General features: G+C 39.3%; 2 protein-coding genes across 5 annotated transcripts in view; one reads left to right on the top strand and one right to left on the bottom strand.

Annotated features, from left to right (window-relative positions):
* ppp2r3b (protein phosphatase 2, regulatory subunit B'', beta) overlaps nucleotides 1–16,168 on the bottom strand; it is a 26,983-nt gene extending 10,815 nt beyond the window's left edge. For 2 of the 4 annotated variants that reach the window (XM_018739211.2, XM_018739214.2), the window contains exons 1-3: nucleotides 15,812–16,168; nucleotides 14,922–15,004; nucleotides 9,853–10,236 (exon numbers count right to left, since the gene is read on the bottom strand). In XM_018739211.2, coding sequence (XP_018594727.1) covers nucleotides 9,853–10,191 — 339 coding nt within the window. In that variant the 5' untranslated portion in view covers nucleotides 10,192–10,236; nucleotides 14,922–15,004; nucleotides 15,812–16,168. Of the gene's footprint in view, nucleotides 1–9,852; nucleotides 10,237–10,855; nucleotides 11,150–14,921; nucleotides 15,005–15,811 lie in introns of those variants that run through there. The other 2 variants (XM_018739212.2, XM_018739213.2) reach the window with 2 other exon arrangements.
* Nucleotides 13,231–21,642, top strand: LOC108926500 (SH2 domain-containing protein 1A-like). The gene is made up of 4 exons (XM_018739216.2): nucleotides 13,231–13,561; nucleotides 14,930–14,990; nucleotides 16,884–17,016; nucleotides 20,412–21,642. Exons 1-4 carry the CDS (start codon nucleotides 13,428–13,430, stop codon nucleotides 20,432–20,434), a joined length of 351 nt encoding a protein of 116 aa, XP_018594732.1. The 5' UTR covers nucleotides 13,231–13,427; the 3' UTR covers nucleotides 20,435–21,642.

The raw sequence follows: 21,642 nt of genomic DNA, 5'->3' as shown, positions 1-21,642 counted from the left end.
CTCTGAACGGCATACTGTTTTTCTTTTTTTGTTTCCACGCCAGCAGTTTCCAGCCACGACACTCACTATTACAGTTAATAATAGTTGGTCATATCGCTAAGGGGGATGTGTTGAATTCAAAGACAGACAGCTGAACCAATGAGAACGTGAACACACTCGGCACATTCTATTTGGGCAAGCCAAGAAACAGGATCTTCAGAAACAAGTTTATCTCTAGTGTTCGCAAACATCCATTTTGGGACTGACAGCAATTACATCAATTCCCTGTAAACATACTGATCCAAAGCACAACACGTGTGTGTGTGTGTGCGCGCATGTGTCTGGGCATGCCTAAGTGTTTATGTGGGTATGTGGGTTTGGGGGGGGGGGGGCAAAAATGAAAGCAAATTAAAGCAGACTACCAGTGTGAACACATGCCATTTTGTCACATTGGAGCTGAATTATAGCACTCCGTGGTTCAAATTATATGTATTTTTAGATGACGAATCATAGTTCACATTCTTCTGCAAAAACTGTATACGACAGTGTTTGATAAGGTGGAAAAGGAGCGCTATTTACTTGGGTGTCTTCACTGTATGAACCAATGGAAAAAAGGAAAACATACTGAAGTAAACAGTGCAGCAAAGCCGTTATTATAATGTCTTTCAAAATTTCAGTTTGAGCCATTTCCATAATTTGTTAAGGTAATAATGAGATTATATTTTTTAAATATACATTACAAATATAAGGATTTATTCAGTTTAAAAGTACAAATGTTTTGCTTTTAATGAGTGAATGAAAAGAGAAAACTACATAAAATTTAATTGGGCACTGAAGGAAAAGATCTGTCAGAAATGGTATAACTGTGATTAAATGATATAATAAAAATATGGACATTTTTTGTAATTCCTTCAGCAAAAAATATATTCATAGAAACAAGAAAATATTACTTGATGACATTCAGTTCAATGAGGTTAGCATGAAGACGCTTTTCCCCCAAAAATTTCATCACGATGCATATGCGGTAATCTTTGCACTATGAAACGCTGTATTTTGAGTTTCATGAGCCATCTCACCCCGATAAGCATTGTACTGTAGGTGGCATGGGGAAAAATGACTGTTTATCTTCGATACAGTAAAAATCTAGTCCTTTACAGGTTAATGGATATATATAATTTGTGACGCTAGAGAATAAATTCATTCCAAATACTTTTATCATGTAATCCAGACAAGTCATGGCAAATAGTCAGAAAACTGATAAAACAGATACTAAACCATTATATATCTGAAAATTTGCACAGCAGAATACAATTTGCACTGTATCATTTCAGCTCACCGTACAATTCAAAATGCGTGAGGCACATCAGTGAGATTTCTTTCAGGAGCTACTGTCAAAGAAAAGCTGAATATCTGCGTTAACTCATTTCTGACCCGTTGCTCCAACAGATGGAAAAACCAATCTGTGCTGTAGCTATAAACAGGCCAAGGATCAGCATCGACTGCTCTGTGATGTTTTTAAAGGGCCTGAAGTCAGAAAAACAGTATGTTAGATACTGCAGAGAAGACAAGAGACTTTAATCACACAGCAATTCTAAGGCTACTTGTTGAGCCTTTCCATTTCCCAGTGTGCCTGGGATCCACACCAATCGCAACCAACTCATGAAACTCTTTCTGCTTCTTCTACGCATTCCCTACTGCACACGGACTTTCTTTAAGAACTGGGATGGCCTCACACACTTGACAGGGTGCTTGTTATACTATGAAGGTACATCAGCAAACACAGTTTACAGCAGTGGTCTGGGACTCAGGACAGTTTGAGGACTAGTAAGTTACTAAACCAACCCAAACATCAGCGAGACCACAAGGCTTGTAGGGTTTAGGGAAAGAAAGGAAAAAAAAAAAAAAAAAAATCAACACAAATGAGACCTTCAAAGAAAATATTGTGCAATGAAAGCCTGTTTTTCCATTTTATCTGTCAATGACTTGTATAAGGCATTTTAAAAACTAATCTCCATGATTGCACATATGAAGGAAACAAAAAACTCAAAATGAACAAGATGTTAAACCTGGATTAACACCTTCAACTCTCCTGAGCAATTCAAGTTGCTTTCTTCATATTTTATTGTAAAAAAAATGTGTGCAAGCGACTGACATTGCAAAGGGCAGACAGGGATCTAACAGCAAAACATTTAGGATGCTACATGTGATGCTCCAATACTTAAGAGAATAATTTCCCAACAAAGGGTTATTTCACACACCATTTCTCCCTAGTTTTTTAAAGATTTCATCAACCTGGTATAACATACATTTATTCATGTAGCTGATGCTTTCCTTCAAAGTGCCTTACAGTGTTAAACTACCTACAATTATTTACCCATTTATACAGCTGGATAATTTTACCAGAGCAGTTTAGGGGAAGTACCTTGTTCAAGGTTACTACACTGGAGGTGGGAATCGAACCCGTGACCTTTGGATCCAAAGGCAGCAGCTCTAACCACTACGCTACCAGCTGTCCCACACAAGATCACCGCATAGATTTTTCAGCAGACGTATATCCCTGCACTGAATTAATACACTCTTTGCAAATCATCTTTGTTGTACATTAAAGAATTCTCACTCCTTCCTCTGAAACCAGAAGTCTTCATCTAGCTGAACAACAAACGAACAGAGGATGCATAGTACCAGTACTGCAAAAGACTATTTCATCATTTGACCCAAGTTCTCCCAAAATCACCTCAGTGCTGCATAACATCTCCAAGAAGAAAAAATATATATACAAGTCATGAAGAGACTGCACTAACAAACTGACATTATGTTGATTAATATTTAGAGCATTTTTTGACATAACAGGAAGTAAACAACTGAAGCTGTAAGAGACTTGAGCATCTCTGATACTCCTAGAGGACCGCCATGCTTGCTCCCTGGCACCCTGGTTCTCTGACCCCTTCATGCCATACCTGGACCCCAGCACATCCCAATAATGTTCAGAGGGGAGCCAGGGGGATGCCTGTCACATAACTGACAGGTTTGTTTTCCAAGAAGGCCATCGGCACACGACTATGGAACTATAAGGGCCTGGGGTGTCCTGCTGGAATGTTGTCATGACTGCGTCTGACCTACAGCCTTCCTCACACACTAAGGATTTTTCTTTTCACAGACTGAGTTACACTTTTATATTTCTACACAGACTGATGAGCACTAATATGAAACATGGTAAATCACTTCATTAGCAATGCCAAATCATCTTTGACTGTTGATGCATTGTAGTGCACTTTGCTACTGTCAAAATTCCTTCACGTGTCCACTGAAGCTGGGAATCATTTAATATTATGCAAAGTATTTAATTAATCTAAAAATAAAAATGCATGAATATTTTCATTTGATGTTTTATAAATAGGACTGACAAGTCTTTACTTGACAGAAATCATTTTAAAAATCAATAACGATCTGAACATTTTTGGACCTGTTTTACTTCAAAGATACAACTCTTCCACTCTGCCAAACAAAGTGTTTACTGTAAAGTTACATTTATGCATATCCTTGCCATATGCCCCTCAACAGAGCTGGACAAATACACTAGGTTCTCATGTTATGAATATCCAGTTTAGAGACACTTTCCCATTTATTTTAAATGGTATTTTCTTTACTTTTTTTTTTTTAAATTATCTGTTGTACAGTGAAAACCACCTGAATTTCTGTGCAATTAACTAACTATCAAAAAAGACCCCCCAAAGAGCATAGGACTGTGACACCAGATTAATTTGACTCAGTGTTTACAGTTCATCTCTGTTGTTCCAGTGTTGCTGATCAGTAACAACTTGAGGAACGTTGCATGTTTATATCAGCCAACAGTTTGCATTAAACAGCAATCTGCGGAAGAGAATATTAAAGAACCTACCCAGTAAATAAGCAAGGTACATTACTGTACTTTCATTGATAGCATAGATGATAAAGCAAATGGAGAGTGACTGGATGCTGACAAATACTACACACATTGTTCCTAGTTAATAGAAATCCTATGATGGGCTGGCATTCCATTCACTATGCACCCTGTGCCATGCTGTTTCCAGGAAGGGTTGTGAAATGCAGTGAACCTTCATAAGGGAAGCAACGGATGAAAACAGAATAAGCAAACATAATTGTTAAGTTGAATTTTTCTTTAATGTATCTCAGGTTTTTACAGAAAGTAGTGGGTGAAAAATAAAAATCTGTATCAAACATTTGCGGAGCATGACACAGTCTAACCTTAAACTGGGATTTGAACGTATGACCTTTCGGTCCAAAGGCAGCAGTGCTAGGCACCATGCTACCACCTACCCCAGAAGTACATTACTGACCAGGGGCATTTATAATAGTTAATGGCAGCAATCTCAGCATGCACGCCGCAAGCAAACTTGCAGCACATATACCACAAACTCAGTTCTGTGTGGTTAATCCCCGCACAAGGGAACCAAGGCTATCTTTATCGGTGTCGTCTATCAAAGTTAGAACAGCTGTCCCAAACTGCATTGGTGTGACATTAATTGAATATTTCACTAATCCTTTCAAGAATGCATTTGTATTCTGGAATTTCTGTGGCTTTCTTAAAATAGCGCATTGCTGTGCCCGATCAGTATCACTTAAATACACAGCGACACTGGGCGCACAGCACTAACGTCACTGCGCAAAGTATGAAATGCACCACAGTCGTTCCCGCTGCAGAACAGCACCAAGGACTGCTGAAAAATGAGAAATATCAGACACCAAAGGCAAAGACTCCTGATTTCTGTCAACTGTCCAGTCCTTTGGCACTGAAAATGACATGGGACAGAACAGCAAGAACGCTGTGCTTATGAGGCACTCAATACCAATACGTCTCTTTCATGAAATAAGGGAATTCTACTGCAGCACTTTAAACAGTCCTATTTGCTAGTCTACATTTACATCTGCAGACCGCAGCTATTTTTGTCAAAACTCTCAATGAAATTAGTTTGCTCTGACTACTCGCATTGTTCATGTCAACAATTATGTAGAGCACACCAACCATGCTAATCAGATGCAACATTAGTGCCCTGCCTGTCCGTCCCATACCTGGTTGCTGCTGTGTGGAGTGTGAAACTCACATACTTTCCAATGGAAAATCCATAGCACAAATTTCCATTTTTACTTATATACAAATTTGGAGAGGTGACCCCTGCGTTTGGTCATCGTAGTCAACTTCTCCCCCATGGGTCTGCGGAATGTCCCTCTGCTGGAACCCGGAAGCATGTGTGGACAGCTGCCTGGGTAGCTAACTATCACTGCATCCCCAGATTCAGCGCTGACACCCGGTAACAACCTCTAACCCCTACGGAGGGACAAGAAGTCAGGGGGCAATTTCTGAACGAAATATAAGAGACTCCTCATCGCCAGAGGTACTATAACTCATCAAGGTGGCTGAAGGGTCCTACTGGTGTCTGTAGTAGAGGTTGTTATGTGTTTAGGTTTTTAAAACCTCAAACTGTAACTCTGTTTTAAAAAAAAGAGAAAAAAATTGCTATAAGGTATAACTGTAGAGACGTGTGCACTGATTCAGAAACCAGTACTGACAATATTGACATTGTCAATTACACTTTCCAGTGACTCAAACTACACTGTCATTGCACTGTATGTGTAACTTGCTTGCTATGAAAATTTACCATAAAAAGAAAGCTATCACCTCAATAACTATACACACACACTTAAAAGAATTCAGAAATGTCAAACCATGGCAAACTGAAAGCACTGCAAACAACTCGGTATTTTCAGCTCTGTTCTGCTATTCAAATGCACAGAGTAGAAAGGAAAAAATAAGAGGTACTTATAAAGCCAAGAAGAAGAGCATTTTGTCAATTCACAGTCTATTGGGGAATCCATTTTCAAAAGAAAAATACAATTCTTACATATTAGGAGCTTGAACTGCTATATGTTGAAATAAGATGTATATACAGTGCAGCGGCTCAGTTCCCCAACTAACAAAACAGGAGTGGCACCAGAAGGAAACTTTTTAAAAAAAAAAAAAGAAAGAAAGAAAAAAAAAAACCTGCACACTCACTTTTACCCCAAGCTAACTTAAAAAAAAACTTACTACAGACTTCATTTTTTCCATGTTATAGTCTATAAACACCTCATATATACTAGCTATACATTGAAAATATTCTGAGCCCCAAAATAAATCAGACAAATACAGAAATGACTGAAAAAAACACCCAAAAAGAATGAAACTCCTATTCAATGCCAGCTGTTGACCAATTAATCCTGTAAGCATTTGTAATATTTATAATTTTTCCCTTGATTTTTGCTTTTATCATTTCCACTTTTATTTCCATTGTACATCTTTTCTTACGGTCCCTAATAGAATCACTGGCATTCTCAAGCTTAACAGACAATAATAATTACATTTAAGAGATGAGTCACAAACATCAGACACTAGTTGTAAACCCTGGAAAAGTGTTGACTTAAGGCAGTACCACATTCTTTCTCTGTCTGGATGTGTTTTATTGCTATCTGTCAGCTTGGTGGGTATACCACAGGTTGCATGCCCTCCATTACAAATCAACTGCACAAACAAATAGGTAAGAAAAGTGCCATTTTTGGGGTAAAATTAATAAAGTGTGTCCACCACAAAAAATTAATATTGTTTTGCTTTTTTTAGTGCAAAATTTTAGTACTAAAAAAATTTAATACTAAAATCAAGAAAATGTTGGAAATCATTGGGGGGGGATCAAACTTTAAAGGCCTCTTACCAATAATTTTGTTCCGATTCTCTAATTTGCTCCAATAAAATCAAATTTTTTTGGGATTCTGAGACTTTTGCATCTTTGACTTTTGTTATAAAAAAGCAAGGTTCACTACAAACTCTTGTTTTCAGCTGCTTAAGACTGGCATAAAAAGAAAGACCTACATCTGACAACTTCAGACCTTGACACAGTAATAATATGCAGTGGTGAACCTACCGCTGCCACAAGAGTGGAAACATACATCTGACACAGAAACTCCGATTAAAACTAAACTGATGTTCTGGTTAAAATCTTATGACCATGAGTGATATAGTGTGTTACTGCAAATACAGCGTACTTGAGAGCGCCCGTCACGATGCTCAGCTCAGCTGTCATTCAAAGCTGAGTGTCAAGTGATGCACTAGCACAGCAGTTCTCAAGCATGGCCCTGGGAGACCCAGATGTCAGCTGAGCTACCTCTTTTGTTCAAACTGAGCTTGAACTTAGCCTTGATGAAAGTATTCACTGAATGAATGCCATCTGTGTCATGTCAGTTCAAACCATTTAAAACCAGAAACAGTTGAGGACTTTCTATTCTTTCTTAGTAATGCAATAATTGCAATAATTGAACAGGCACGCCAATGACACTTTCTCCTCAGCTTCATAAAACACAAAAAAATACACTGATTTCAAATGAGCGACTACAATGAATGTCTGTCACGATTCTAGGACTTTTTTAATGAAAAAAACTTGCATTATTAGAGTCCAATATTGTTTCTCTTAGCTGTAAACCACCAAAATTTTATCACATACACATTTGCAACTGTTTTCTATTATTTTCACTACAAAAATATTTATTCCTCAACACAAATTCCATTTCAGGCTGCCAAAAATGTAACTAATCTTTAAATGACATTAACTACAAAATGATTTCAGCTGAGATTTATTTAAGGAAGCTCAATGAAGCGGGAAACAGCAGACACAGGGGTTATCCACAGCAACTCTTTGACACAGTGTTACTGCTGCTATGAACTGTCAGATCAGCTATGAGGAGAAGGAGAAGCCCCAACAAGGAACTCAGCATCCTCTTGTGGTAAAAAAGGGAAAAGGGGGACAAGTGCCTCGTTTTGTTTACTCATCAACAAATATAAGCTCAGAATAACTATTGGTGATTTTTACAAAATCCCATGCCCTGAATTCAAACATGAAATCAAAAATATATCACCTACCACTTTTTTCTGGAATAAAATAATTTTTACTCAAAATATCATATTTAGCACATTATGTAACATGCCAAATGTGTAATTTTATTAATTGGAAAATGCAGAAGATAAATACGAGATTAAAAACATCCTGGGATGTAAAACATATTTTGAACATTGCCATTACAGGCAAAAATGCGTAGTGTTTCACTTTTAAAACCCTTCCCAGATATTCCCCTTCCCCTTTGTTTGTAACTGGGTTCTGGGATGTTTTCAATGAGATTCCAGCAATGGTCTGCTGGCATGTTTAGTGACCATCTTCCCATATAGCTGTCCTCCATGGCAGGAATATCCAAATGGAATCTTTTTTCCATGTTCCTCAGTCACTGAACCAAAGTTAGGGGAAAGAAATCCAAATAGGAAGGTAAAAATGTACTCCAGTGACAAACTGCACCTCGCTGTGTTCGATTCAATTCCACAAGAACCATGAATTTTTATGTTGCAGAAAAATTGTGTTGTAAGGTGTAACATTTTGTTACTTAGTGAATGGTTATGCAGAAATGACAATTTTACTCATTTATAAAGCTGGATACTTTAGGGGCACAACTGAACTTACATACTGTATACTTTGCAAAGACACTTCAGCAAGACTTGAAGTGGCAGTTTTCTGGTTGTAAATCCTTACTAACCACCATGATACAATCTGTCAGTAAGGCCACAACTTTTACTGAATAAACTGATGAAGTGGAAAACAGCTTTGGATTTTTTTTTTTTTTTTTTTTTTACACTGAACAGCTAATCTTCAGCCAAGAAGTTTAATTATCCAAGTTGAAAGCTCAACAACCACAGGATGTCTGGCAGCCCTATCTGTGTCACCAATCACGCAAACAAGAGAGGTGTTATAAAAGAAATGTAAGCTTAAACCACTCTTCTTGCAGTTTACATTGAAAATTATTCATTTAGCTGACACTTTTTTTTCTTTAACTTCTACGCTACCAGCTGCCCCCCTCCCCCATTCACACTGTTACTGTAATTCTCCTACAAACATGAAATGTGTCAAGAACCCAAAACCTATCGACAGTTAAAAAATAAGAGACACACATGCCACTACTACCTCTACAACTAATCATAATGACAGGGAGTTTTAGGTAATGTAACGCCTAAAGACATGAGCTCTTAACCTGTTGGTTCAAGCTTGACTCTCCACTCCAGCTGTAGTACCTTTATGGAACGCACTTACCCAGAATTGCTCCAGTAAAAATACCGTTATAAATGGGTGAAAGTACTTTAAGTCACTTTGGCCTTACAGTAAATTAAACTTTGTTGTGCAGACATCAGTACAATAAACATCACCCAAAAAAATAATAAAAATACTAAGCATAAACATTTACTTACATTTATTCACTTAGCAGATGCTTTTCTCCAAAGCGACTTACAATGGATATTATTTAGTGTTACTAGCCCACACCCCTTATTCACCAAGGTGACTTACACTAGATACACTACTTACAATGGGTCACTCATCCATACATCAGTGAAACACACTCTCTCTGTGTCACTCACACACTATGGGGAACCTGAACAGCATGTGTTTGGACTGTAGGAGGAAACCGGAGCACCCGGAGGAAACCCACGCAGACACGGGGAGAACATGCAAACTCCACACAGGTTGAACGCACCACCCAGGCGCTGTGAGACAGCAGCGCTACTCGCTGTGCCACCTTTATACAAAGTGATTTATTTTACCCATTTACAATTATACCTTTTTTCACCCATTTACAGTTTTTTGCTTACAAGGGCTACTAGTCCCTATGCTGTGTATGTAGTCACACAAACCTCCTTATCTGCTTACTATCTGATGGATGGATTTACTTCAGATTTACAAAGATGATTCAGATGAGGGCCATCCCCATGTCTGCTGAGGAAAGAAAACAAAAAGGAAAAGGGCAACTTACCCTCCTGGTACTTATGGAACGGCGCAAGCTGCGGCTGCTGGGCCCTGCCCGGCCGTTCCCGGTTGGCAGAGCTGTTGACGGAGGGCTCGAGGGGGCACTCACAGGTAACAGCATCCGCTCTGCCAGGCTCTTCTTAGACGGCACATTACTGTTTTCACTGAGGACTGAGGGCTTGTCCTTTCCCTCTTTCAGACCCCCATCTGGATCAATGCACTCCCCGTTTTTGATGCGCATGAGGTAGTCTTTCAGCATCGCCTGAGTGCTTAGTTCACTCAGCCAGTTTAGGAAAAGTTCATCCACCTTCATTCTCACGACTGGCTCAAGGACTTGTGCCGGCATTTTCACGTTACATTACTTTCAAAAACCCAGTGAAAGCAAAGACACCTGGAACAAGACGATCAAATGATCAAAGAGTAGCATGGTATCAGGGAATAAGACACCACTACATGAGTCTATTTTTAAAAGGATAATCAACTTTAAGCTCCCACCCAAAAAAATAAACCAGAGGTATATTTTCCCTTTTACTTCAGAAATAGTAATTGATGAGTTAAATGCATGGCAGAAGCTGTCAACTCCAAGACATCCCATCGTGTTTAGACTAGAGTATCAGTCTGACAGTGTTACACTGACACAAGATTTACCCCACAGAACCTATTACTTTCTACTCATCATGTATTACTACTTCATTAGATTATTGCATTTTCCATCCCTGCACAGACGGAGAAGAAGCCCATCATCATCCAGCAGAAATGAAATGTGAATCTCTTTTACTCTTTCAGATACTTCATGATTAAGCTCCACAAAAGCCATGGTTCAAGCCAAGGAGAGATATGGCATTGTGTTTTGTTTCCTGGGTTTCATTTACAAGCAGAGTTATGACTCTTGCAGCTGAACAATTTTAGACTAGTTACACCCAGACAAATTCGTTATTTTAACTTGTTGCAAAATAAAATGACCGATAAACAAACAAACAAAAAACACAGGTGGATGTAGAAAAACTTACTTAAAATTACTAGTGTAGAAATAGAAACACCACCACCAGTGGTCCACAGGCCTAGTAGCCTAGTCCGTCACAAGGGACCGTTGTTTTTACATAACTTAGAGCGCAAACAGCGAGACAAAGACTGCACTACTACGCATCTTTTTAACTCCTCCGTGCATTTAGGAATGCGAACCACTTTAACTTGAGGGAAGGAACCTTCAAGGTTCCAGTTGTTTACCTCTTCTCCACTCCGATTTAAATGTTTTCCCTCATTTCAACGCGCTCCGCTTTGAACTCCAACTATCGTCTCGTCAGGTAACCGGGAAGTTGAACTCTCGCGAGACTTCCTGTTCCGTCGCGGCGGCGCTGATGTGCTTCTCCACGCTGTAAATGTGGAAAGATGTCGAGGTGCGCTGGAATATTTCTTTCCAGCGACGCTACCTGCTCGACATGTATAATGCGCCGAAACTAATGAAATACGATGTGAACAATAATAAAAACATACTACAGTGCACGACTGCGCAGTTAGTAGTGCCTCACACGTCCTATCCATGTGGACGTGCGCTTATGAACCCCATGAATCACGAATCTCTCTCTGTGGAATTTCTATGTTCTTCAGGTGTTTGCAGGGCTTTCCTCCAAAACTCCAAAATCGTGTGTTTCAGGTGAACTGCTGACTGAGCGATTCCGTCTGTGTGTGTGTATGACACATTCCTCTGCTGTATAAATATGTGAATGATTGCTGGTGTGTATCTAACACTGTACTCACTCACTGTGTATGTCTCCCTGGAAAAAGGTGCAAGCAAGTTAAATGTTGCCTTGATATTCATTGTAAGTCGCTTTGGAGGAAAACGTCTGCTAAATTAACAAATGTCAACTCTGATATTACTCAAGAATATTTTCTTAAATTGCATTTTTACAGACTGCTAAATATAACATGCCTCCAGTGTATTGATTTTTTTCAAGAACACTTTCTAATACATGTTTTTTTTGCACTTGTTGCACACTAATATTATAATTGCATGTGAAACTGAACGAGAACCAATCAAAGATACTCACACCACGAGAGCACTGACACTTTAATAATGCATTCTGTTTCAGGTTTAATCGCATTTTAAATGTCAAGCAGTATTATGTAGACAGATCAATTTTCTTCACGCTTATGCCAGACCCCGAGACCATGGAACCCCTTAGGAATAAGCGCAGTGAATAAAACACGATTTGGACTTCTGTTTTCTTCCTGATAACAGGTACAGAACTCACTCTATTTCTCCCCACTGACTCTTCGCAAATCGAAACGAAGTTGAAACGGTTTACTGGAAACACATTTTACCTTGCCTATTAATAGGCTACGAAAACCCATGGTATGGTACCTTACAGCTTACTGCAGCTCCAGGCATAAACATTGTGTAGATTTCAAACCATAGCTCATGTGGTTAAATGCGGTGGTTTACAGCTGCATTCTTCATAAACGTGGTAGCCTCCTGCAAAATGTTTTCTGAAGACATCAAAACGCGCGCCCCTGTCACCTGTCCTCGCGCGAGCACAAGTACGAGCCAAAGGCTTTTATGTCAAGAAAAGAAAAAGACTCACAAGAAAGAAAAATGTCCCACGGGTCGGTGCCGAACGGGACGTTCACTCGCACAAACTGCACAGTTAATTTCGTTGCTCAGACTTTATTTATTTTTTTTTTCATTTTGATTTGCGGTAAAACAGCAGACACTGGAACAAAAACTTTACTGTTCAGTAACCAAATAAGCACAGAGTGAGAAGGAAAAGCAGCAAGGCACGCCGATCTTCCTTAACTTTTATTATATCGACAGAGAAAATCACATATGTCACTGTAAAAATGCTAAGTTTTATCCTAAATACAGCTGTTGTGTGGTTTCAAGTCCTAAGCTTATTGCATCAGAGAAGATGTGAGTTACTTCTCAAAAGGTAAATCCAGAAATACGTCGCGGGACGTTATCAGAAATCGTCATCATCGTCCGGCTTAAAAATACAGTATTTTCTCGTGTAATTGCACCTTAAGTGACACACAAAAGAAAACTAAATAACGCGGAAGGCTTAACATTCTTGAAAATAATAGAAAATATAACACGACAAAAAATTGAACGAACTAAATTAATAATGTAATTTTTCCTGCGTCATTAGGTGTAATAAAATACAGGCCAAAACTGATGTCTTTCTCTTTGTATTTAACTATGATGAACTCTCTGAAATATTGAGGCTCAGTTTTTTTCTGTCCTTAAAGTCATATTTTGAACGACTGAGATATCGGGTGACCGTGAAAAAACACAAGTGTTTCGTGTTATAACAAGTTTATTCGCTGACAACAAAGAGGAGAAGCTTCTCGCGCGTCTCCCGCTTTCAGTGTGATCGCTCGACGCACCTCGCGTCCGCCGCGGTCACGAGTGTCGCCGCCTCGCGCTTTTTCCCGCCTCGCGCCGTCAAGCGCGCCGTTATATCTGGCGCAGGAAGTTCAACGCAGAAGTAAGAACAGAAACGCAGCCAAATGTAATTCCTCTGTGCTCTCAGCGAAGGCAGAACGCCGAGTTTCTCCGCGAAGCGAACGCTCATCGTTGGCACAGCCATGTTTTATTCGGTGTACTACGGAAAGATGAGCAAGGAGGAGACGGAGCGGGTGCTCGAGCGCTACGGGCGCGAGGGCAGCTTCCTCACTAGGGACAGCGAGAGCGAGCCGGGCTCCTACTGTCTGTGCGTGCGGTGAGTGGCGCCTCACTCGGCGGGAACACCCAGGCACGCGGCTGCGCGCCTGGCACTTATTTATTTATTTATTTATTTATTTATTTATTTGGCTGTACTTCTCAGGTAAAATGTTGGCATCCAAGTGTCCGGCCCGTGTCGCGTCAGTCAGTGAGTGTTGAGGCGACAGAAGTCATTCCGTGTGTCACATACTCTGCAAGATAAGCGTGGACAGCGCGTGATGGACAGCGCGTGACCTGTGCTATGAAACACCAAGCAAAGTTCTAGCAGATTCCAGGCAAATATTAAGCCAGAAGGCCGCAGAATTACCAGGATTGCCTCTCAGCTGAGGCAGAAGTTAGTGTATGTGTGTGTGTGTACCTCAACACTGTAAGTCGCTTTGGAGAAAAGCATGAGCTAAATGAATAAATGTAAATGTAATGTAAATTGGTTTGGAAGAGACTCCTGAGGCTGCGCAGGCTTTCCTGTCCCCTCCAGCCTGTCAGCAGCACACACTCCTGTCCAGCTGCGTCCACTTCAGTGGACGTTGCTCTTGGACAGGTGAGTGTCTCCGGCCGCCTCTCGCGCTCCATCCTGCTGGACCGAGGATGTGGTGGGGAAACTATGGGGGGTAAAACCCCTCTGTTTTACCCCCTCAGGCATCTCCATGTCCAGCCCAAGACAGAGAAACGGGAGGAGGCCAAAAGCCCAACAGTTGTGCAATATTTTCCTTTCACCACTGAGTAATATGGCTAATTAAAATGATATATTGCGGGCGTATTTGTGCAATGTGGTATTACATTATTAAAATAATAATCCCCCAATAATAACCGAGGAACAAACAAAGCAAAGAAATACAGCAACCTAAATTGCATTACAGTTAAATTAGGAGGAAATTGCAAGCTCTGAATTCCTGACAAACGTTTTTCAAGAAATAAAGAAGAAAACTTTGAAAAACATTTGAATGAGGATTTATTATCTAGTACTGGGAAATAAAGTAAGTTTGTGCAAACATCTATTATCGCCTTAATTGCCTGAACTGTTTTGTTCCAGAGAAGAAATTATTCTTAGGGTCAAAATTTAATTGAAAAGTTTATTACTGAAAGTGTGAAGAACACTAAGCTATGAGAGAATATTATAATAATGGCTTTTAGAAAGATCTCATAGGTCATAAAGGACACATTTAGAATATTTCAAATGTGAGTTTGTTCTTAATGGCAAATTATCCAAAAGAAAATTTGTAAAACTTTGCAACAGTAATGCAATTAATGTAGCTTATTGGAGTGGATTATATAAATACATAAAATAAAATATAATATCTTACAAATATTAAGTGATTAAAATATCCAGAAAGTAATGTCAGTCCTGTCTTTTTGTATACCTGTGCAGGAGGTCTTTCGTTGTCCATACCTTCAGAATTTCTCGCTCTGCTGGAGGATGGGCTATTCAGGTGAGCTGAAGATCCTTTAAAAAATTTATAACAGTATTTACACTCAGAAATTTGGCATTTGAATGACCTACATGCTATTCTGAGATGTGGCATGTATGGTTTTAAAGAAGAGTGCCGGTTCATTTGAATTTTGAATTAATTTATTTATCAATTTGCATTTGAACTAAAATGTAAGCAAAAGAAAATATTTTTCAGCAGTGTGATTAGAACTGTCACCGGAGGATGTGTTTTACAATTCTCTGTTTTAGTTGATTACAGAAATATCCGTCTTACATCATTGTCTTGAAACTCCAATGCTGATGGCAGCTGAGTTATGATGGCACAAGTTGGTGTTTGCAAACACTTCATGAAAAATATATAAAATATTCAAAATACATTTTTTCGAAAAGTTTAGAATATTTTTTGAATAATATGAAAATAAAGGGTAACCTCTACCAAAATACGGAGCTATGAAGCTCTATTTTCCATTATTGCAAACTCTTTTAACTTAACACGTGTTACTTCGAATCGTCACTTTCGTCTGAGCTGCCACCTCTTTTGACCTGTGTATGAGTCATGCTGAATCACAAAGTCTGCTCCGAAATTCTATAAATCACCTTGTTTTTCGGGTGTTATGATTTTAAATTGTATGTTTTAGAAATAGTCTTTCCGCTTCACTCTTCAGTTTCAGAGGCAATTGGAAAAAGTTTCTTTAGTAATCTTGCAGTTACATTAGTAACTGTTCTCTTATAAAGCAAGAAAAAGTTCATCCAGATTTTAACAACAGACAACTATTTAGAAAAACAAGTGACTAATGCCAGTGCATAATTTGTATCACTTACCATATGCATTTGCATAACACATGACTAATGCAAGTGCATTATTTGTATTCTGAGTGCTGAGAGGCTTTGTGAGAAGTGCTTGTACTTGTTGCAGTGGATGTTGTTGATACACTGTCATGCTATAGACGTGGGGTGGTCTGTGGTTTGTGTGTTGTCCGCACACGCAGTGACGGAACATATACCACACCTATCTTCTTCTGAAGGTGCTTCGTCTGTGGTCTTGCAATTTTGAAAACATGCCAGAGACCCGTAGCAGATGCAGTGTCACGCACATGTGAGAGATACATAACACAAGATTAGTATTTTTAAAAATGTTTCTCGCTTATGTCTTGCATTTACTGCTTGGTTCTTCACTTTAAGCAGGGCCCTCACACCATCTCACTGAGCCAGGGGAAAATGGGATAGCTTTTATTCCCTGGGCTTCTGTGCCAACCTCAGCTGAGGAAAGTGGCAGGTACTGAAACCCTGACCTCCACCGTAGCACAAACAGCAGCAGTTTACCATGGGCTACTGGTGAGGCTTGCAGCACATAAAATTAACCTGACACAAACAATCTGAATCATGCTGACACAAACTTTAGTAGCCTGTTTTAGAAGGTCGCAACTTGATACTGACATTGTCCTGTGAATGCATGCAAACTCTCCTTGCCATAAACACTGTAGGCACTGTAGGTGCTCATACAGCAGCCTCAAAATATACTGTTAACAGTGAGCACCTATATGTCTTCAGAAAAAAACAAGACATTGGAAATGCTGTTTGTAAGAACTGGTTTGTGCGAACTATACATGTCATGTATGTCATAAGAAAACAAGATACATATGTGTTTCTTGTGTGTCCTATCATTTTGTTGATTATGAGGAGTAAGCTCTCAAAACAGTAAAATTTTCAAAGGCATTAAAAACATTTTGTTGATGCACAATGATTTCCACAGATACCTCCTTTGACTCATGTATACAACTTTCACCTTGCTGCGTGGATCTCTTGATCTTCTGTGAACCTGTCATAGTGATTCATCTGTGCCTGACCGAGGTTTCTCTCGTGTTCTGTTCATTTGATCCCAATCATGGTAAAGACGCCTCCTGGAGAGAAACCGCAGTGTTTTCAGACGCTGAATCAGCTCATTGATTATTACAGAAAGGAAACCCCCGGCAACATGGTACCTCTTCTACATCCTCTGGAAAAACAAGCTCTGGGTCTGAACGAAGGTAGGCCTTTGAGATCTCAAATAATAATAATAACAACAACAACAACAACAGCAATAATAATAAAAATAATAATAATAATAATAGCATCAACAATAATAATATTTCTCAATTTACGAATGTGATTTTTACTTATGTGAGGGTGGTGCAGCGGGTTTGTTCAGGGCCTGCTCTCTGGTGGGTCTAGGGTTCAAGTCCTGCTTGGGGTGCCTTGTGGCAGACTGGTGTCCTGTCCTGGGTGTGTCTCCTCCCCCTCCAGCCTTGTGCCCTGTGTTGCTGGGTTAGGCTCTGGCTTACTGCAACCCTACTTGAGACAAGTGGTTTCAGACTGTGTGAGTGATTTTTTACTTAGAAGAAGCAATCTTTTGTGTTCAAGAGTTATGTGAAATAGGCTATACTTTACTTTAGTTCTATATTGTGTGTTAAAAGAGAAGCTTTCTGTTTTGTGTTCTCCGGAAGTTTACTTCTTCAGGATGTGCATCTGTGCACTAGATTAAACCTGATTAACTAGACCTGAACATTGAAACAGACAGTTTTAGGTGTAATTGTGCTGTTTTAGCACTGGACCAGTGGTCTGTAGGGTGCTGCTGGTACATTAAATTTTTATTTCATATATGTATATATTTATATAAGACTCAGGCAGCATCATCAGTCATGTGTTAGCCCTTGGCTGTGCTGTGCAAGTTAGCATTTACATGTATTGAATTAGCAGGTGCTTTGCTTCAGAGTGATACACAGTGATTATTTTTTATTCTCTATATCCAAGTTGAGCACTTGTTTACAAATAAATATCATTATTTAGATTATGTGGATGTTCTGACAGTAGCTGCGCATTGTCCAAACTACTATAGAGACGATGTGCTGAAGTGAGCAAAAACTGCAGCTTTTGTACGAGTGCTCCAAAGGGATAAAATAGGGTAAATAATGTGCTTTTCAGGTGAGTTTCTGCTGCTGAGGCATAATTTAAAATAGTTTTTGAAGTAGTTTGTGGTAACTTGATTAACCATACAAAGCTATTGAAAGGCCATTGACCCAACAGGCCTACAGTACGGTCAAAGCCCTTGCCTGTACAGCCAGTCAAAAATGTAGACTTTGCACCAATGCTATTTAAGGAAGTTTTGCATAAGATGCAAATATTTATGCTTACTTTTGGGGTTTTCATTTGAATACTTCCAATGTTACTGTAAAGCCTTCCGGGACCTGTGTGTACAGACAATAGGGTGGTGCTAGTGAGGCTAATGGAACGCTGGTGAATATGAGCTTTACACTTGTGTAGGCGGCGGCTTCAACATGTAGGGCAAACTTACAGACAGCCTTTGATCATGCAGACATTCTCCCACCTCTTATTCCGCTGTTTTGTTCAGTCTCTAGTCAATCGGATGTTTCTAGTATAGAGTACTCGTAGACAGTAAACAGTTCACATCAACCCTAAGGTTATGACATAGTATACAAATGAACTGCTTACCAAAGACATTTTTGTTTAGTTTGTGTGCTTTGCTTCACTGATTAGACTGATGGGTTTATATGTAAATTGCAATATAGTAAAGACAGATTAAGTCAAGCATAAAGGCATCTTGCAGGAGATAAATATGCCCTACTTAGATATTTCTCATTCTTATGAACACTTTCCTGTGAAAATTCACTGCTATGTTTTAGTCATGTTCCGGTACAATGACCAATATGTAAAACAGTGCTGCATTGACCAACCCAACTGAGTTCTCAGTGGGTAGAACACCCCACAAAGGCCTGCTGTGTTACACTAGATTGCCAAGGAACGCTGGGCAGCCGCAAGTACTTTACTTGATGACCTCCAGTGGTTTACTTTGCTCTCATTTCAATGGCCTGGTAGTTTTTTGTTTTCCTTTCTTCAGTTGCCAGATGTCCTACTTCAGAACAGCAAACTGCATCTTCTCATTGTTTCCACTTGGTTTTATTTCACTGTCACTTGTGTCAGCTGTACATCCTGTGTTGTTCAGTGGTCTTTGTTACTTAGTTGAGAAGAGGGTTTTATAAAAAGTAAACGTGTAACATTTATTTAATTAGCCGATGCTTTACTCCATAGCAACTTAATAACTTACTGACTTATAAAATCGGGTAATTTTTACTGGTGCAATTCAGGATATGATTCATGATCAAGGGGACTAGAGATGGAGTGGGGATTTGAACTTAAGGCCACTGAGAGCAAGGCAGCAGCTTTAACCACAGCACTACCTGCTACCACACATTAACCTGAAATTACTCTTTTCGGGTTTTTCCTGGTTTTTCTTTAATGTATTTTCTCGTACCAGTTTCTGGCCATCCATGGTTTCATGTACCTGAGCTGCAGATTTAAAGAAGGGTTGCCATTTGGCAGCAAACTGTGAACAATGTCAGGTGTTTTGGAACAGATAGCGTAGTGTGGTCAGGAACTCAAGAGGTCTTGATGTTTTGAGACAAAGGCAGACATGGTTTTTGGGTGCAGATAGCAGTCAGCCACTGCGGCATTAAAAAGCAAGCAGGCTTTATAAGTGAGCTGAGGGTGGTCAGCGTCTGCAGTGACAGGTGAGAACCCCTCAGTAAGAGTCGGGTCAGTGGGGCAAGGTGCACAGCTGCTGTTTGCATCGTATTTCATTCTTATTTGTGCATGAATTTTACAGTAACGTCAGTGGAGCAGTGAGGTGAGCAGAATGACACAGCATCTCAGTGTTCGCTGCCTTCACTTTTGCAACCAAACATTAAACTAGGTTTGCTTGTAAACCTTTGATAATTTAATCAGAAATACACTTTACCTACTGTGCTTTTCTGAAAAAGAAGGGGAAAAAACAAAACAAAAAAAAACAGGAAATGAAACATTCTCTTCACAATAGTTTTGACTTTGTGGCACGCACAGCACAGTTCAGCCGAGGAGGGGTAGTTTCTTTTATTAGATACTTCACTAGTTCTCAGAAGTTTGCTCCTTCCATTGGAGATTATCAATTTTTTTGAAGAAGCGAAATGGTGTATTTGCTTTTTTCTGCCTCTTGCAAGATTTATTTATAGGCTCATAAAGAAATGCGCTCTTCTGAAATGCACAGCTTCCAACGCATTTGTGTGGTTTATGTGAAGTGCTGTGACCAAGGAGTTTGGTGGCCCTGCCCCGCAGTATGGCCATTCCCTATAGGGGGTGCCCTTTCCCTCCTTGTCACCACATTATCACCACATTATTCTGCTCAGAGCTGAACACTTGAGCTGATGTTCAGTAAAAAAGGAAAAGTTGATCAATGACGGACAGGGTTGAGAGCAGCAAAATATTCTGAGAATTGTCATAAAATTTAAAAAGAAAAAAAACAGACTGAAATTAAACTGTGAGAAAATAATACTGTGAAAGAATGCCATATAACCACTTTTTAAATATTGGTTTGGTTTTTTCTGTTTAACAGATCCGAAGTACTTGGAGATTTAACACATGATGGTTCGCCTGGCATCACTGAGGACCAGAGCCAACTTGACAGCCTTTAAGAGAGCTTGTGTGTGTGTTTTTTGTGTCAACCCAACAGCCAACAGTGTTAATGCTGAAAACGATCCATGTAAATGTAGTGCACTGAAAACTGAATGTGTGCCTTTTTTCTTAATAATTTTACAACATTGTTGGTACTGAAAATGTTTTTTCTTTCATTCACCCTGTGTCGATAAGCTACATGAGGCAGTATGATTTCTTAATGCAGTTATCTTCTGGAATTTGACCCAGGGCAAACACTTGAGTCACATGTAAGGGAATTGATTTATCTTACGTCCAGAAAGCTGATTTCAGATCAGAAACTCTAAATATTGTTCTTTTTGGTTAATTGCGGTGGTTTGAATGCGCAATTTACTCTTATCAATTTATTAAAGGGAGACCCTGCATTCCATCACTAATAATTGGGGGAAAAGGCTCATTTGTTGTCGTTTATATGATATTTGATAGTATTAACTACTTTTAGTGGCTGATAGTTTGTGCCACTTTCAAGTTTGTGCCACTTTTCAAGATAAAGGACCTAGCTATTAAACCAAATTTTCTTAATTATTTTGAGAATTTAAAAAGTTGCTTTTAAGTAGGCTGGCCCGTGAACACAGCCTGACACACTCAATCGGTTTTTAAAAAAAGTTGTTTTGTCTCTTAATTTCCTTCAAGAATACAGCCTTTTTTTTAATAGTCTCAGTGTGGGAACCACAAGATTGTGTGTTGTTTTCTTGAAATGTTACATATGCAACTGCCAGTTTTCAGACATGGGCAGCAAGGGCTTGGAAATAACTTGGTACAGATTACCTGATTATGCCATGGTCTTTGTAGTATTTGACCTGGTTTTACTCCTGTTAAGGGAGCCTGTTCATTTTCAAATGACTATACCTTTGAGCATGTTCCTTAACCTTCTTTCATTTCAATTCTGTGGATTTCATCATTAATTTTACATTATATTATCTAAAGCGCTTTCTTTGGGCCATTCACTTTGTTCACTAATGTATGCAATTTATTATGAGTGCTTCTCATCAATTTGCTGTGCTTGCTGTGGATCTTAACCAGAATTCCATTTACCAGCCCTGAGTGTGAAATGTAAATGAACCAGGGCATCAATCACCATAGAGTTCCAGGAAAAAATTTGCAAAGGTAATTAAAAATAATTAAAAAACAGA

The sequence above is a fragment of the Scleropages formosus genome, chromosome 1, assembly GCF_900964775.1.
Source record: "Scleropages formosus chromosome 1, fSclFor1.1, whole genome shotgun sequence".
In the NCBI taxonomy this organism is placed as follows: domain Eukaryota; kingdom Metazoa; phylum Chordata; class Actinopteri; order Osteoglossiformes; family Osteoglossidae; genus Scleropages; species Scleropages formosus.
This window is presented reverse-complemented; position numbering and strand designations above follow the sequence as displayed.

Excerpts from the sequence above, each read along its gene's own strand:
- LOC108926500 (XM_018739216.2), top strand. The coding sequence starts at position 13,428 with ATGTTTTATTCGGTGTACTACGGAAAGATGAGCAAGGAGGAGACGGAG. Across the intron at positions 13,562-14,929 it reads TCCTACTGTCTGTGCGTGCG|GAGGTCTTTCGTTGTCCATA; the intron begins GTGAGTGGCGCC and ends ATACCTGTGCAG. Across the intron at positions 17,017-20,411 it reads AGCTCTGGGTCTGAACGAAG|ATCCGAAGTACTTGGAGATT; the intron begins GTAGGCCTTTGA and ends TCTGTTTAACAG.